The sequence below is a fragment of the Ostrinia furnacalis genome, unplaced genomic scaffold, assembly GCF_004193835.3.
Source record: "Ostrinia furnacalis isolate ACB-3 unplaced genomic scaffold, ASM419383v2 OfSCF0188, whole genome shotgun sequence".
Lineage (NCBI taxonomy): Eukaryota > Metazoa > Arthropoda > Insecta > Lepidoptera > Crambidae > Ostrinia > Ostrinia furnacalis.
In genome coordinates this window covers 382,268-401,829 of record NW_021130427.1, presented here as the reverse complement: position 1 = coordinate 401,829, position 19,562 = coordinate 382,268, and the positions used below count along the sequence as shown (strand labels likewise).

At 33.7% G+C, this 19,562-nt stretch overlaps 1 protein-coding gene across 3 annotated transcripts; it reads right to left on the bottom strand.

Moving 5' to 3' along the window:
* Nucleotides 1-3,111: 3,111 nt before the first annotated feature.
* On the bottom strand, nt 3,112-19,427 carry RN-tre (USP6 N-terminal like RN-tre). Of its 3 annotated transcripts, none has more exons than XM_028306488.1 (7): nt 18,766-19,427; nt 17,162-17,815; nt 16,914-17,088; nt 16,503-16,738; nt 15,943-16,004; nt 10,101-10,284; nt 3,112-5,482 (listed from the first exon to the last, which is right to left on the bottom strand). In XM_028306488.1, exons 1-7 carry the CDS (start codon nt 18,906-18,908, stop codon nt 5,110-5,112), a joined length of 1,827 nt encoding a protein of 608 aa, XP_028162289.1. In that variant the 5' UTR covers nt 18,909-19,427; the 3' UTR covers nt 3,112-5,109. The 3 variants fall into 3 exon arrangements, with proteins under 3 accessions (XP_028162289.1, XP_028162284.1, XP_028162292.1); XM_028306483.1 differs by having other exon boundaries at nt 10,092-10,284; nt 18,766-19,426; XM_028306491.1 differs by lacking the exon at nt 18,766-19,427 and adding an exon at nt 18,200-18,323 and having other exon boundaries at nt 10,092-10,284.
* Between the last annotated feature and the right edge of the window lie 135 nt (nt 19,428-19,562).

Below are 19,562 nucleotides of genomic sequence, written 5' to 3'. Positions count from 1 at the left end.
TTTTAAAGCTAGATTGTTCAATAAGATTACATCTCCAAAAATTGAGTTAGTAAATATTCCACAACTTGCGCTAAGTATAGTAATTTTTGAACACCTTTACATTACTATTACAAATAATACCACGGTATAAGTACGTAAGTATCCAAGGAATAAACTTTTTGTTGGCAAATAAGTAACAAATAAATAATATACTGTCTTCGTGACAATATAATATTCTGAAATACGTGTAACTGGTAGCAAGTCCATAATTAAAATCGTATTGTTTATTATGAAATAAAACTATAACGTTTCTATTTTAAAATCAAGACTTAAAATATTTTGTAATACAGAAATGTAAAAACTTCATACTGCATATAGAATTTGAAATCCATGTCAATTAGTTTTTATTCGGTTACTAATTTATGTCTAAAGAGGTCTTATGAAGTAAGTATATTCCAATTCAGGAATTGAAGCTAAAAATGTAACGTGTTAGTCTAGAATGGCATGTCATTGTTTGTTAAATTAGTTAACATAAAGCGTTAATTACAAATTTTTCTGTTGTTATTATGAACATTTTGCCGACTTTAAAAGAAATGCATATGCAAGTATCTTTGTATCGCAAAAACCTTCACCATTTTCAGCTATATTTATACCTATTCAATTAAATTAAAAGTTATCGACTGTCAGGAGAAAACAACATCCTAAGTCACACCCCTTTAAACTATTTCAGTCTATACTGGCAAACGAAATTGGACGGACATGTAATTAACAAAATAATATTCACCCAATGATGAGTTTTGTTATTGAACTTAAATACACCACTATATCCTACAGATAAACGTCAATTTGCATCCGTCTTTTAAAAATGTCAAGTACATATGAGTATAATGATAAAAAATATTTATGAACAATTACATAATCCAATCGTTGTTTAAAATTACACCGTAAAACATATGATTGAAGAGCAAAACCCTTAAATTATTTAATTTACACTAACTGGTGCTTATAGTAAACTATTTAGCTTACCTACACAAAATTATAAAATATATAAGACTGGCTTGCCCAATTATCTTAACACATAAGTAAATAGAAATGGCACAACTTTTTGTTGAACATAATAAATTTTGGACGTCTACAGTATTTGCTCTAAAACAACGAAACAGTGCCTAATTCAAAATACAATCGATAATAATTTTCCCATAATTGCAATAGAAACAGTTAAGAATTATCTATTTCTTTCGAAAATATGCATCGATAGTATTAACACACTATTCATCACTAAATCTATAGTAAGTTCTAATTCTTTGCTATTCTATTTATTTTCTGAAACTGCTAAATAATTTAGAGGTAATTTATTAAGGCAGAACGATGTGAAGTATTATGGAAGCCAAGTAGTGTATCAAAGTCAGCTGTATCGCTGTGTACTGAACGTTTTATCTAGCTAGTCTACAAACCCTATCCTTGTTTACAACCTGACAAGATTTACTGGCCAAATACAGGATTTAATTTATATTTGTAAGATACAACTGTAAACCTTTTCGAGATAATCGCAATTTAATGACATTTCGATTATCACTAAACTTTTATTAGCTCGCAAAGGATTTCAAGTATGAATAGTTTTCTTGAAAAAATGCAATTTAAACCAGTTTGATAGTAAGAATAAAATTGAGGTACAGTCAGCGTCGAATAGTAGTGATACCAATAGAGGCCAAAAAGTTGAAAAAGAGGCTGACAATAGTGTCTGAGTTTCTTGCGCTGCTTCTTCTCAGCACTGGCCCATTTATTGTCCTGAAGCAGTGGTAGGGTTAATACTGGGACGTGTAAAAGTGCTTTTTTAAAGCCTACTTACAGAAATAAATGAGTTTTACTGACAACACCACCCTATTCCCATTGTAACAATGACGTGTTGTGAACTTATTGGCTACTTTGAGTGTCACGAACTATTATAACGCTGACTGTAGGACCAATAATCCTGCATGGCTCGAATTAAAAGAGCTGATACGAATAGAAAGTACATATAATAAAATCCTCACAATAGTTTATCTGTAGGTAGGTGCAGCCTATTCACATTTAAGGAGTTTTACTGATTATTTATTTTATTAAACCACTACTAGTTGAAAAATGGCAGCTCAAAATTTAGCTTGATGAATGAAAACTTCAGTTTTAAATTAGTGCAGTCATCAGAAAAGATGTTTTCTTCCAAGTTTTTCAACTTTTATTATAACTGTTTTATTTTATTGTAACTGACACTGGCAGTATTTTTGCACGGAGAAAAGAGACCGATACGCTCAATCTTAATTTAGTTTAGACACTGTCAGAATCTCTACAATTCTATAATGTTTTGATGAGCATGATAAAGTATGTGAATGATCCTTCTAGCCGTAACTATGGTGGTACAGCAGCTCAAACCATAATTAATTATTAAATATCAATCCGTCAGACTTTGGAATCCACAAAACTCTACAGTTTAGCACAATCTGTAAATCCTTTGTTCAACTAGCAGATTATGTTTCTATGGTGACAGCTAATGTACTCTAGTCAATATGGCGACACCTACGCTAGCCGGCCAAGCCTAACTGCCTAATAAACTTTCCACACCCATACAAACAAACATCTTGATCATTCTCCCAAGTCAGCAGCAACAAAAATGTCCATTTTAACTAATTCCTTCGTGTCAGCTCTTTTCAACAACTTGTACTTAATTTAACATTGACTTGCACATCTTAAATCTAATATATCAATAACAGTTTAACTGACATTATTGCAATTCTCACTGTAGGTTTATAATTCGCAGATAATTCAAAACGACCAACTTTAAAATTTCACGTTCCAACACATTCCATAAACTTAAATATACAAATAGAATGTATACAGGGTGTTAGGTAAATGGGTATATGAGCCGACACTAGCCCATGTTAACATGGGCATATAAATGGTATGGTGAAGTCAGAAATTTGATATCATCATTTCAATTTTTTTAATTTTCATACAAAATAAATTTTATAAAATCCGATTTGTATGAAAATTAAAATAATTAAAATGAAGATATTAATTTTCTGACTNTTATAAAATCCGATTTGTATGAAAATTAAAATAATTAAAATGAAGATATTAATTTTCTGACTTCACCACACCATTTATATGCCCATGTTAACATGGGCTAGTGTCGGCTCATATACCCATTTACCTAACACCCTGTATAGTGATATAATTAAATTCATACCAACTGCTACGCTTCTTACGTAATTAGTCCACACTAGCAAAATGATGTACAGCGTATTTCACAATAAATAATATCTAACTATCTAGCATCGTAACTAACTTTGTAAAATTACTTATTACACATTTATCATCTTGTATATTAATGTATGTGTTACCGCTAATTTGTGTTTATTAGTTAATATTGACTTGTTAATCGTGTCAGTTTTTGCACTAACTAGTTTATCTGCAGAGTGCTAAGTGGATAATTTATAACTACAATAAAGTATTAGATAGTGTATTTTTTGTTTAATAAAACGTTGTCATTGATCGGAATAATATACAAAACTTATTTATTTGTTCAAGCACGCGATTGTAGGATATTCTACCGTAACACAAACAGTGAACAATCTCAAAAACCTGTCTGTTACTCTCATTCCGTTACTAAGAAAACTAACTATTCATAAGAAAAGAGCAAAACTCTTCTACTTTCTGTACATATTAATTTGCAGATTGCCTAGTTATTGCGCGGATTACACATTTAAACGGTAACACATAAATATTATAATTTGAGTCGAGATTCATTGATCACATTCAATCTAGGGAAAAGTTTTGAGAATCAGTGGTTTTCAACTTTTGGAAGATTTATGAAACGTCGAAGTTGGCTTAAGCTGATGACAAAGGTTTAAATACAATTGTACCTATTTTTACCCGACTGCTCCAGAAGGAGGGTTATTGATAATCTGTAAGACTCCAAATATGCATGTTCTGAGCGTGTGCCTCTCCTGAAAGTGGGATGAAGCAGCTGCCATACTATTGCTTATAAAATGAGTATTAAATGCATGGAACAAATGAACACGATTCCAAATATCATGGTTGCAAAACGTATACGTGTGAGAATACAAATGCAAATTTAAAAAAGGTCGAGAATTTCTGTTACTTTTATTCGCTTGTATGGAAGACCATGTCCAGCAGAGTCTCTGCTGAAGCAAATGAATGACCTTTTCTAATCAAAAACACATTTATCTCAATTTTCTAAGCCTTGAACATGCTCCAGCGGCATAACGTTAACTTGTCTTGGTCTCAGTCATCAGCTTTAGACTTGAAATTTTCTACACAACATATAAAAATACACTATTTCTTTCTACATACTACCCAAACATACAGAAACCTAGATACACCTAAATAAAATAAAAATAATAACTTACAGACATGAATAAATAAATAAAATATTTAGCATGCATACAAATGATGTTAAATATATTTTATACGTTAGTTAAAATATTGCGTTATACATTTTAATTCCAAATATATACAACTAAATGCATAATAAAATAAATCACATAACAATATCGCCGTAATTCCAGGGACGACTTTGTTTTTTTCCAATTGAACTATTTAACAGTCAAAGAAGTACTTGAACTAACGTATATTTATGTAATCGTGAAACAAACGGTTAATTTATAATGATCAACATTATTACATACTTACAATACAGAACACGGTCGCAAGCGATTCATCTTTTAAAGATACATAATAATAAACGCCTGTTATAAAATATTTTTTATATGTCAGCAGTTTCTTGCATTTCATACTGGCATTAGATTCATTTCCTAATATTCAGTTAAGATAGGTCGTCTCATAAATAGTAAAATTTATAGATCCAAAGTTAACATTATCAGATTGTTTATTCCTCGAGTATAATAATTTCCTTTTAGATAAGTCTACTCTAAATTATCTATACATTTATTTAATGCAGATCTTTTACCTAGCGCTGTCGGCGCTTCTAAAGCCGATTACATACTTTTACAATTTTACAATTACCATATATAAACAGCTAGATCAGATGAACAAAGTTAATTAGCGCTGACGCAGTATGCTTACTCCGTGCTCAATTATGGCAGTTATCGATTAATCTAATTGAAATTCAGTTTATTTAAGATCGTACAGATCCTGAGATTCTATGTATCTTTGAGTGATGATGCGACCGGAGTCGACTACCGGAGTCAGGAGTTCCTCAGATGGCACTTGGATTCTGATTCTGTTGTCGGATGGGAGGTTATTGGCCCCGTTGCTTGGGTAGAAGCCCAGGGTCATCGGTTTGTGGTGTTCCTCGTAGGCTTTGTATTTGGAGGGGCTGACGGGGTGTAGGTGGGAGGGGCTTGCCGCGAGCGGGTTGTAGGTCACGTGGATACGTACCACGTCATCGGAGAGCGGGGAGACGGACGGCGGGTGCGGGGTGGCGCGGGGGGTGGAGTGCGTGGTCGACGGCGCCCTCTGTATACTAAGCCCGCATATTCCTGACCTGGAATCGAGAACAATTGACGGTGAATTTGGGAGGAAATCTCGTCGAAAGTTTTAAGAGATTACGCAGCTACGAGTATAGATTGTACAACGATCTTATTTGATAGAATTAGATATAGTAGGGACGTGTAAGCTTAGGCGCAGACCACAGATTTTTAGGTGGCCGATAGTTGGGTCGGGCTGTTGATCAGTATGGAGATGTATGAAAGTGCGCACATTACACCGATTTGGTATCGGTCGATTCTTTGTGCAAACTAGAATCGGGCCCAACTATCGGTCAAATAAAAGTCGGTGGTCTGTGCCTAGGCTATAAGAGCTTATTATAAGATAAATGAATTTGAATATTTGGGATTTTATCATTAAAATTCCAAATGACTATCCCTAAATAGGAATAATCAGCACTGAGGCAGTCGATTTCATTTAAATTTTTTAGGCCCACTTTTGTGACATAATAATACTATACTACTATGAGCGTTCCTGATTATGTAATTCAAGATTAAGAAAGCTTAATAATATCTGATAAGTGTAACTGCCTCAATAAAATTATTATCGCATTTTTATGGTCTCGAGTACTAGTACTAGTAATTAGGCTATTAGATAGTTTTATGTATGTAAGTTTTATAGCCCTGAAAAATAATCCCATTTGATAAGACGGTTTTCGTACATATACATACAGGGCGTAAGGAACAAATAGAAAAACCTGATTCTTAACTTAGAAGTATGGTCTGAACTGAATCACTGTTTGTGATTTTGTCAACCTGTTCTTTGTACCCTGTATACATTAGCAGCTACATGTAAAACTACTTAAAAGGGTTTCATTTTGTAGCTAATAGGTATACTCATTGAAAATTGTACAACAAATATGCTATTTTAATATCTTGTTTATAGTCAAGCTTTAAAAATTAGGAACCAATAAGAGAAATGCAAGAAGAGTGACGTTATCATCATCAAAGAACAGTCAAACTCGCATGAAAAATATGTACATGTAAAAAGAATAGTTGTATTTACCTATGTGATATAATTAAGTATGGATTCTGATTTAATTGTCATATTTTAATAGTCATTTGTGTCGCATATGTATAATAACTATTTATGTAACATGCATTATTCCCTATTGTAAAAATGTTTCAGTAAATAAACGTTACGAGTATGTAATTACCGATAATATTTAATTTTTTTTTTAATTAGAGAACATAAAGTAATCACAGATCTAAAACTCATAATATTTCGAACTCTGTAGGCAAGAATGCTATATTCTTTACTTATCTAATTATGGAAACAGTTTTTGAAAAGAGTAAAAGTATGACAAAAATGTATCTAACTACGCTTTGCGCTGAGCGTTTTAGTAATGGATACAAATCTAGAAGAACGCTTTAATAATGGATAAACTTTAAGCAGCCTTTAGAAAAAAATTAAGCTTACCAGCGACAGCCTCGCTTACGCTGCGTTATACAGGGTGACTGGAACTGAACCCGCCATAGCTAATAGGCGTATAGAAGAGGTCATTTGCTAATTATTGAACCTTACTTTCTATGGCTAAAGTTTTATAGTTTAGGAGATATGTCAATTTTTATACTTTTTTCAGATTTTTCCGAAATTTGACCTAAAAACTGCTTCAATTTTTTTTCTCGCGTGATTTCAACAGTTTTTTTTATTTGATATTAATATCGAATATGTCTTTATTCAAATAAAATAAATTTCTGATCCAGATAATGATTGAATAGCTAGTTACAAGCCGCCAAAGTTCAACAAAAGTACAAACCACGATAAAAAATTCTACTTCAAATTCGATTGAAACAAAAATTAATGGTGATAATGGATTTCCAATAATCTTAAAAATATCTCCAGCTTCTCTTCTTTCCAATGATATATCACACGTTGTAATTGGATATTGAAATTTATCAAAAATTCAAAGTTTATGGAAGAAAATGGAGTAATAATACAAAAATTATCCATACAAAGTTGATATTGAATTTTTTTAATTTTTTTTTCTTTATAATGTGATTATTATTTTTAAATTCATTTAAAAAAAAACACGAAAATAGTTATGAAAAGGAGTAGGTATAGCAGAAAATATGAGTTGTTTGAAGAAACTTTGTATGGATAATTTTCGTAAATTACTCCATTTTCTTCCATAAACTTTGAATTTTTAATAAATTTCAATATCTAATTACTAAGTGTGATATGTCATTGGAAAGAAGAGAAGGTAGAGATATTTTTAAGATCATTGGCAATCCATTATCACCATTAGTTTTTTCTTAAATTGAAATCGAATTTGAATTTTTTATCGTGGTTTGTACTTTTGTTGAACTTTGGCGGCTCGTAACTAGTTATTGAATCATTATCTAGATCTGAATTTTATTTTATTTGACTAAAGGTTTATGCCATATTAGTATCAAATAAAAAAATCGGTTAAAATCATGCGAGAAAAAAAATTCAAGCAGTTTTTAGGTCAAATTTCGGGAAAATCTGAAACAAGTATAAAAATTGTCATATCTCTTAAACTATAAAACTTTAGCCATAGAAAGTAAGGTTCAATAATTAGCAAATGACCTCCTCTATACGCGTATTAGCTATGGCGGGTTCAGTTCCAGTCACCCTGTATAATTAAAAGCTTACCAAAGCTTGTTCGAGACTGAATTTATTAAAATTGTCATTAAACCTGTATACTGTCATACCTCGAAGATATAGAACTCCTTAGCGATCCTTGGTAAGGTTTACGGTTTCGTTCAGGGGACCGCTTAGTGTATGCCACACATCTGTGAAACATGGTTAAGCTTTTGCAGTGTCTCTTGAAGTCCCAAAGACGCTAAATGTCTGACATGACAGTGTTAGGACAAGATATTTACAAAACTGGTATAAACCATCCTAGAACTACTTGCTAACAATATTGACTAAGTTCGTTGCGCTGCTTCTCCTCAGCGCTGCCCCATATTTCCGAGGCAGTGGTAGGGTTGGAATGTGTAAAAGTGCTCTTTGAGAAAAAAATGAGTTTTATGATTTTTTTACTGCATCTGTACAGTACACAATAGGTACTCTCATAAAGTTAATATTCCTTCGGAATAGAGCAACAACCACGAGCTGTCAAACGAAACAAATTTTGGATGACACTTGTCAGTGTCAGCATTATTTCACTGTGTTGTACAATAAAAAAATCACAAAACCAGTCACCACGTTTCTGAAGCACTATTTCTCATAAACATACACGATTTCACTCACGTAAAATCTGAAAATATATCAGAATTAAAATTTTCAAAGTGCCACTGCGAGCCAATGAACTGTCAAACAGTTGCAAAAAACGGTTCTGTTCGACGTGACGGCGACGGCATCACGCATCTCTTTTTTTCACAGTGTTGCTATAGTCTGGTCTGTGAGACTGAGCACGTAGAATTTTACGTACGTACGTGCTCACAGACTGGGCTTTAGTGACATCTCACTCGTTCAGTTCTTTATTGCTATATTCCGCCAGGTATATTCACTTTATGGGTAGTCTAGAGCTACTTATTTAATGAGTTAGCGCTCGTGGTGCTAATCTATGTTAAATGATCAATGCTTATAATGTCCTTACATCTCTTAGTGCATTACATGATACTGCCCAAAATCATGTCTTCAGTTATGGTGTCTATGATTACTTTGTGATCTCAAATTTAAAATCAAATAAGGTGATAGTTGCAAACTAGTTATCTGGCTACGGGCTCTGGTAAGTATAAATTTAATTTATTTACAGCAGCTGGATAAAGAGACATCTTCAAAAAAAATCAGAGGTATATACGAACACAAAGTTGTTATACCGGTCATAGCGTAAGCGAAAATAAGCTGTTAATTTGTAGATGGTAAAGCCGAGTCGATTATCCAACTGTTTTATCAACTCATACGCAGAATATCATACTCACATATCATACCAAAGTATCTTTAAATTCGCAAAACATCAAAGAATCATTTTGAACAAGATGGTTTGTGATATAAAATTAGGAATTACAAAGATTTTAATTCATCGCTTTTGATGCGATAAGCATGTGCAATGGTAATATATCAAATTCGCAATTTGCATAAGATGTTTGACATCACTTTGATGTTTTGCGACAGTGACGAATGAATACTGGCTGCAATAGCCTTCCTAATAAACAGGGTGTTTAGGATACTCAAGTACAGTAGACAGTTTCACTATGGGAAATATGTCAAAATGCCAAGGTTATTCTTCAGTTAAAAGATATCTGACGATTGAAAAATCAGCCTTTAGTGAATAAATTACTCAACCCTAAACATTGAAATGATACTTTTCTTAAAGCTGAAAAATATGTGATCATTTTGAAAAAAAAGCGCTTAGCCATAACTTACATAATCTCAGAAATAAAAGGTCTTTAGTAAAAATATTTTTTATTTTCTTAGCTTTTTTTAATTTTTACTGGACATCATTTGTTGCTAATTATCCTAGTATTACCCCTGTCAAGGAATAGGTCAAGTATCCCTATCACCCTGTGTGCGCTCAACAGCCCCGCGATTGACAGGTGCCAACTAGCGAGCGTAAACACAGCTGTCATTTTGGGTTTAAATTAATATGATATTCTGCGTATGACTAGCTCAGCCCGCGTCTACAAAACAAATCTCACCCATCTGACCCAGTGCCGTCGTCGCTGACGTTGCTGTGTGTATCGAGCGAGTTGTCAGGAGCGTGCGACCGCCCGCTGGAGAACACGCTAAGGTCCGCGGTGCTCGTCACGCTCGTGTCGGCCAGGGAGCGCCGCGACCCCAGCGCTGACGCAGAATCGTCGCAGCGCGCCCCTGCCGCCACACCGCTGTGCTCTGCAAACGTCAACAAAATAATGCCAAACACCAACACGCACGATCGTGACTCAACCTTCAAATTAAGCTTTAATCAACTTCAACTGACTAGTTATTTATTCCTCTCTCAATTTTCTTACTATAAACACAACAATAAAGTAACAGGCATATCGAAGCAAAATGACAAAAACATATGCATGCAAAATGAAGACTTATAAAGTACTTACCTCAAATCTTATGCAACGCTATGTTCTCAAGCAAAGGAATTAGGACCACACCAAACGCACATGCATTTCTAATGAGTTTTATGAATAAAACGAACATAAAAATCTCTGCTCAGATCCTGATAAACATAAATTGGAATTAACTCTTATAAATAAGTTGACTTATTTACATGACGGTAAAAACTATTGTGGGAAAACCGTTAGTTTCGCTTTGGATGTTTTTTTGTGTTTGCGAGGATTGACGAGGTATCCATGGGGTTCGTAGGTGACGTAGGCGAGGACTGGGCTTGGGACGGGGGTGGGGAGGTGGATGTCCACGGATGCTTGGGAGGGGCGGAGAGCGGCGCCAGAGGAAGTGTTCGCACCTAAAGTAAAAACGAACAGTCAATATTTATCGAAACTGTGCAATCTAACGGGCCGTTGTGGTGTTAAGTATTTAGTTTGTCATATTTTTATGATACTCATCATTTTTATGATATCATATTGTAATTATCAAGACATTACTTGTGTAAGTGATCCTATGTCCTTGTAAATAAAAAGCAAATTATATTTGAATGCAGACTTTAAACAATAGGCTACGATCAGGTAATGTGCGCTTCCTCTACATTCAGCACATTTGGTGACATTAATTCTAAACAACTAAAACGTACCATTTATTACTTTTCTATGTCTGAATTCTATAAATATTTGGTGTCCTCAAACCACCACAGGCGGCAAAACTAAAAATAAAACGAGATATAATTATATCGTTTCAAGATGTTGTAGAACATCAATAAATTGAGTAAAGCATGCTTTAATATTGTTCGTGAGCGATCTAATGAAATACGAATTACTTAGTATTTAATTTATTTAATAACTTGTATATGTTTAGTGTTTTTATTTCAATTAGATTTAAAAGGTACGTTCACTCGCAACTCTTAAAATTAATCAAATTAAAACAATGATACGTAAATACTATGATGTTGTGTTTACATAAACAAAAAAAGGTGATATAGGTGGGTTTATGTGACAAGTTAAACATAAAAAAACATCAGTACCTAAGGTTGAGCAGAGATTCTTTAGGCCAAACAGACATGATATGTAGCAGAGATAATGTGGTTATGTGCACCGTCTGATTTATATTAATAAATAAGTGAGCCCCGGTTTTGATGTGCTTAGTTAGATGTTAATGTTAAAATTGTAGAGACAGCATTATGAACACTGAAAGTCACAGAATGCGATAAGCAGGCATCATGTTTTGAGGAGACCGATATGGTTTTTACAGTAGCTGCAATAGTCTGATAAAGTTGTAGTTAGTCAACCCACTCAGTTTAGACGATTATAATGAAATTGTAGGTAATATAATATTCATCGCCGCTTGAGTTGCGATTCATGCAGTTCAGAAATTCAAACTTGAACAATGGTTTCCCTTGTAAAAAAGTTGCCGATTCTTATTTTTCTTTCTTTGTTTATAAGATTTTTGTCACGTCTGAAATTTTACTACAGAATAAACACTTAAGACTGCAAGAGAATCGACTATAGCTCAGCATGGGTCATGTAATTATGTGTGATGTAATTACTAGCAATTCGGCTTTTAGACTGAGGGCCAATGGAAACAATTTTTTTTTGTCTTATCGATAAATGTACTCGATGATAAGTAGGTAGAAGATCAGAAACAAATGTATCTAAAAGCATTCAAACCTACACAAATATGCTGATATCACTATCAAAACGTATGTTAGAACTTTAACAGACCCAGATAATAAATTATTTAGATAAAAATGTAATCTCCGCTTTTACGGCTCATTTTGCACTTTGAAAGCACACGTTTTAATCCTCCGTTCAAAGGTCCTTTACGTCTATTTTGATACTGTTCTCACTCAATAGACTCAAATTCAAAGTCATTGATGTATCATACACTATGTAAGTTGGCCCAAAACTATGTCGAATTACTAGTAATCGTTTTGTTTTTTTAACATGTTGTTAAGATGATTATCAAATTACATAAACAATAATGGGATTAATGTTATAAAAATTACGTGGAGACGTTTGCGTGGAGTCTTTACTGCATTTTTTTTGTCCTATTATAATATTTCAAGCATAAATAAATAAGGGACTTTTTTGCACGCTATTTTTTTTTGCTGTATGTGTGTTATCCAGTTAATGTCCCGTGAATTTAATCAATATAAATAATATTACAATTATAAACTCCCTTATTAATAATGGGTAATAGTTAGACAAGTTAAGTATACAGTTTTGTGGCGAAGAATATTGTACACAAAGCATACAAGATGAAACATTGAATTAGTCACATAATTTCGTTCTCCTCAAACCATATAACTTGTTAAATATATACCTACGCGCCGCGGTGTTAATCATGACATAAACCCACCGCCATACCACCAACATAACCATGCTAGTGCATTATATACTACATAATAACTTAACACTAAAATAGCGCTTTGATTTAGGTTAAACGTGAAAATCTAATAATTGGCAAGCATTAAATAGTACAGTCAGCAGCGTCAAATAGTGACACCCAAAGTGGCCATAAAGTTGACAACACAACCTTATTCCAATTGTAGCAAAGACGTGTTGCGAACTTTTTGGCTACTTTGGGTGTCACAAACTATTTGACGCTGACTGTACAATACTAGGGCTGGGCTGCACCATCTTACTTTAACTTTGACAAACGTCAAAAATCTGTCAAACTCCATACAAAACTCTCCGGTTATTGTCATAGTTACTGTTAAAGTAAGGTGGTGCAACTCAGCATAGGTCTGGTTACCCGCACGCAATCCTAGTTTATCACAAAGAATCGATCAATCGTCACCTTCCTGTCGAATACTATCAATGATTAACTGATATAAGGTTATAAACAATTCAAGTATCAAGATTTTTTGAAACGGAGAGTTACCATAATTTAAATTTCGTGCATTTTCTGGCGGTTTTTAGTTTACCAACAGTGAGGCACTGCCAGCATAGGAATTTTTTTTTACACCTTGTTTGTTGTTAGGAAAGTTGAAATTATTGGCAAAATAATCATATTTTATAACCAGATTACGAAAGTTTAAAGGTCAATAAATGTACTTTATTTGATTATGAGGTACATGCTTAAATGCATCGATATAGCTATTATGTGTGGTGGAACCAACTAACATTTTTGCTAATGAAGTTTTTACTTGTACCTACAGTTTCATTTATCTCATTTTATACATCAGGAGTTGAAAATCCACCACAGCATGTCTATTCATATTAAATCATAAACTTAAAAGCCTAGTAAGTGTGAAAATTGGTGACCATTCCTATTCTTGTGACTATTTTTTAAAATTAACACTGCTGTAAAGATTAATCAAATTGGTATGTTTGTACTGCTCGAGTAGGCCGGTTTTCATTGTCGTTTTATTGTACAAATTTGTCAATACCTATGCATATGAACGACTTGAAGACTGCCCACATTCTACATTCATTATTTCGCTAGTTAGGCGCTCATACGTTTATGTAAATGAAAATCTTCTAAAGCGTGCAGTGTAAAATATACCGATTGAACACAAGATTTTGTTAGATAAAATAATTCTAATTTTTAGTACGAAAATAAAATAATAATCTCTATTCTTTTCTATCGCACGTCAAAATTTGGATTACGGCAAAAATAAATTTAAATCAAACATCTAGACAAACGCTGTTAAAACTCGCCATTCAATAACTATAGCCTGACCAGGAACATAAAAACCCTCGCCATGTTGCGGAAAACTAATGGTACTAATTTCTTTTAATGGCAACAGTAACTGAAAACTTCATTGATATGTCACCTTGCATGTCAGTCTATTGCTGTCAAAGTGTAAACAAACTTTATTTTAAATGTGCGCAATTGATTTTGTGAATTAAATTGCTAAAATCTTTTTATAGTCGTGAAAGAAAAGTGGTACACAATGTGTTAAAGTATTTGTCGAAGAGAAATACTAAGGGTTCGGACAATATTTTCATTGAATAATGTTTCCGACATAGGTTGTCAAATTGACTGACATGTTTATCGTATAGTACAGTCCACTATGAAAATTAGCTGTGGTTTGTTTCAACTACCTATTTTAAAGATTTTTGTCACTTTCTAAGTGTTGAATTTTATGGAATTGGGAAAGAATTACCGAGTTTGAAGCGTTCATGAGCAGACATTGCAGTGGAAAATTCAAGTTCTGAATTTGATTATTGATGAATAATAAAATAAATCCTACTAGCTCGATTGATGGTTTCATTTAATTTATTTAAACCAGGTTACCTATACAATCTTTATTCGTTAATTTATGAAAATATCAAATTAGGACGTAATCCTGAATCCTGCACAAGCTTCGCTTAGTGCGGTATCCGCTAGATATAAGGACTTTATGTATTTGGTTTTACTGGCAATAAACGTTTTATTTATTATTATTTATTTATTTATTTATTATTTATGATACATAAAGTTAGGCTATTAATTTAACACAGGTACGACTGTACTCAGTGTTGCACTATCATATGCGATTGACGCGCCTCTATGCCAGGGTTTTTATGTTCCTGGTCAGGCTATAAAACGAATATGTGCAAAAAATAACAAAAAAACAAATGCACATACGTAAATCTATGTATAAACGGTTTCATGTAAATCTAGCTTTACAGATTAATTTGTAACATTTTTCATAGCAATTATACGGCACAATAATAAATAATGTCTTAGCGTGACCAAACCAAATATCAACATCAAATATCATAAAATCACTTCTATTGAAAACTTGTCCACTACTACTGTATTACTTATCTTAAAAATGAGGTATTTTGAATATTTGAAAGAGATCAAATACAGTAAATTTCGATTATAGGACTGACAATGTTCTTTCCAGCGCTACCATTGAATTTTATTTTATTTCTTCCAAAATAAGCATTAATTAATCCTCTGCATCTAAGATACATTTATTTTATAATTCTTATAGCAAAGAGAGCCACTTCTGATAAACGCCTATTTTAAATCTAAAAGAAAGAAGGTAGAAAGTCATTAAATGCCTTCATTTATTGCAATAATAGACTTATAAAAAAGGCCTATACAAAAGGCGTATTTCGCACAGCTCGATATTCCTTACGCAAGCTTCACAGTTTCTTTTTAATACTACATTATTTAGAAGATCAATAATTGGTGGCGCTAGTAAGCGCATATCAGCCTCATAAACCAATACTAATCGAAGTAAATAGTCTTACGTAGCGGACTAGTTCACAGTGAGCTTACCTTGAGTTTACATTAAAGTGCTGCCAAACTGCGTTAAAAAATATTATAGATTGTACAGCGCTTTCAAGTTACTTTAAAAAAACTGTCGTAGATTTTTTACACAGTAACTAGCAATTACGTTTAATGTAAACTCATGGTGAAGCTACAGATGAGTGAAGTGATCAGAGCCGAGGCTCTCGTCCGAAGAGGTGCGCGAGATGGAAGGTGACACCTCCAAATTACCTGAGACTGTGTCGCTCTGAGACACCCGTAGCTCTTGCAGTTCTAACGCAGCTTTTTCATGCCTGAAAATATAATACAAGAGTGTAAATATTTTCAGTAACACTGAACATAGTAAAAAATCTATTAATCAATCAGTCAATATACATTTCAATAAAGGAAATGCCAATATGAAACAAATATGTTGAGACAATTCAGGAGGAGTTTTCGGAAAAGTACATGTCCTCGCTCGCACAAGCCAGGAACAAAAGAGAGCAACCCCACGCACGACATAATAAGAGTAATGACATCTAATGTGATTGCCATTATGCAGGGTAGATAAATCTACATTAAAATGTAACCTGTGTCGTCATTTTAAAAGATATTGCTAACTTTTTGTGACTTCAGCAATAGTGCTTTGATGCCAATCTTGTTTTAAAAGCGAAATCTACTATTCTCGTTATAAGGAAAGTCAGTAATTAGTAAAGTGTACTATAAAAGTTGTATATGCTTCTATATTCCTGTCTTAAAAAACCATCCTGTATATTTAATATTTTCATATGTCCTGTACATATTATATGCACCTTAATATCACAGTTGCTCTGGCCTGTTTTTCAGTTTCTGAAAAATTCTCCGCCCGCTGACCGATCTTGGACTTTTTGTTTGGCTCTACAAAGTGCCCCAGTGGCCGCTTTGGCAGCTCATTCGGTGGTGGCGGCCCAGGATAGTCTAATTTGGCTCGTTTTAATTCATCCATAGCCTTTTCCAAATGATAAATTACCACGTCATCCTCATAACCAAAGTCTTTGTGAAGTTTAACCTACAATAAAAATATAATATATTAATATAAAAATGCATGCATAAATGGCATAAAATTAGGACTGAATTTCCGTCTTTTATGGATGAATAATCACATCTTCAATTTGGAAATTTTGCATACTACTTAAACAGATATAAATGGAAAATTTAACAAATTTAAAACTGGTATTCAGTACCTGAATATAATTAACAATAAGATCCATGTCATTTAATTTCATGATTGCTTTCTTATGAAGTTTGAGTATTGTATACGCCATAGCAGTGATCACCCTCTCTCCGTCCAGCAGATAAATATCCCACACCCTCAAACATAGGCTGAATGGTACTCGTTCAACGAACACAACAAAAAACCTTAAAAAACACACATTGTTAAATTTTATGACAATGTTACAATCAAAACACTATCTAGAAAGAAAAAACAAACCATTTCAATGAGTAAAGTATAGCATCCAGGCCAAATTTGTCAAAATGATGTTTTAGTTTAGGCATAAACTTTGTGAGTATCTTATCATGGTGTTCCAAAAATCTTGTTAGCTTTGGAAAACCTTCAATGTACAGTCCATGCATGAGGTACTTTTTGTCAGATAGGAGTATAACAAGTGCCCAGAATGCGTCTTCCTCGTCCATGTACATCAACAAAACTCCAGCCAAGCCAGACATGCCCTGACAGTATCCCACCTCAGAGTTGTAAATGCTATAAGCACACAGCACATTAAACAAAGAACATTGCTTTTCTGAATATCTCTCGCGGTAAAACTGGTGTTCACGGAACTGTCTATTAACATCAGAGTCTATTTGTCTTACATCCGTGGACCATAGTTTAGCTAACTTTAACATCTCCTGGTACTTCCCTGGATTTTCTGACTTTATTCTATTAACGTCTAACAGTTTGCACCAAATTTTAATTCTTAACGAATTTGGAATGCCTTTGTATATGCGCCTATGCAGCTTTTCTTTGGTAGTGGGAGAGTCCCAAAACGCTAGCATTTTAACCCATTTTTTCTCTCTTTCCACTTCAATGTTGACCTTTTGCGGCGCCGTCTTCTGCGGCAACCGCTCATCGTGAATGAAGCCATACCTGCAATAATTCTATATTGTAGCTGATGAAATCAACTAAAAATATGACTTAGGGGCTCTTGACCATCTATGAGTAAAGTTCCTACTTGACACTTACTCTGAGATGGTGAACAAGGTCCTTATCCAACTAAACAATTTAAGTGATTAACAATCACACCAAGGTCAATAATTTGATCAATTTATGTTCAGTAGCAAAACTTAGAAGGCACAGCAAACAAATATTTTACAAATATAACACTCGCATGTGTCATTAGGGAATCACAGTATAATTTATCAAATATAAAAAAATAATACAAATAGAAAACGATAATATAAGAGCAAACTATAAAATAAAATAACAATCGCAAAGCAAACTATTTGCCAAAATAAAAAATTAAGATATTACCTTAAAAGTTTCTCAAAAATATTCTTCAACATTTCTATGTACACAAGCTCTTACTTTTTTTGTTATTTATTAGCAAATAATCAGAAGATTATGACAAAATTTGTTCGAACCTCTTACTCACTGATTAAATTTTTTATAAATGTGAGCCTTATTAAGTGGGTAGAACACAAACCTGTTCTAAACGGCAAAAAATTAATTTTGGAGTTGGCAACCATTTACTAAGAATGGTACAGATGAAATCAATTTCTGTGTATACCCACATACTAATTAAGAATATAATAGAATGACACCTTGTTCTATCGCTTGGCATATAAAGGTTAGCATAATCCAGTGGCTATTATAAAGTGTTAGAAGTACACATCTGAGGTTTCAAACATAAATATTTTATCAATCTCCAGCTGTGACTTTTATCTAATTCTGACCAAGATTTATAAACTAAACAAATTAGTTCACTGAACTACCACACAGGTAACCGGCCATAAAATGCTCATATCTTAACTTAATATAATATTTCATAATGTGTAACATAGTTTCTTGAATTTCATTATAATATGACCTCATCTTACCTGTCAGTTTTGTGGTACTCTTCAAATTCGGGGTCCTCCCAAGGGTCTATTTGTCCTGCGAGATTCTCTCTTCCTCTCTCATACCTTTGGAAGATACGCTCCCGCTCCTCGGAAGCCCGCGCCAAGAGAGCCTCCTCATTCATAACACGGCCTGAGTGTGCCACATACCGAAAGACTTGAGTTAACTATTGTGGAACACAAACTCCGAAGTAAGCTTGCGTTCCTCGTTTTGTATTACGTTGTGAACACCACGAAATCATAAATTTACAGTCCTTTGTATCCATCGCTCACGAAAATCAAAGACATCACGCCCTAAACTTAAAAATTCTCGGACGCTAGTCAGTAAATTTGACATTCCCATGTCATGTCATAAAAATTGGACAAGGGCACTATCGATACATTTCGTTAGTGAGATTTCCACGTCCTAGCCCACTTTTCACACTCACAGAAAACAAAAATATCAATTCTCGTGCTAAAAATTTAAAAAAAACTCAAATCCAAAGGAAATTCGCTAGAATAATGAACACAACACACATTCATGAATTACGAAACGGAAGTTCGAAGACGTTCACATTTTATTAAAACCGGTTTGATTGACAAAGCTATTTTACAATGGTGAAACAAAACGCCAGCTCCGGTCGGTTTCTGTCACACTATATAATGGCGCAAGTACACCATGCGGAAAATTTACCGAGACGAAGCGCGAGCCCGCACACCACACCGAAGTATGGGCGGAAGTGGGAGTGGGATATCCTTAGTCTGAGGATGGGATGCACAGTGTGTTATGAGACTGTATA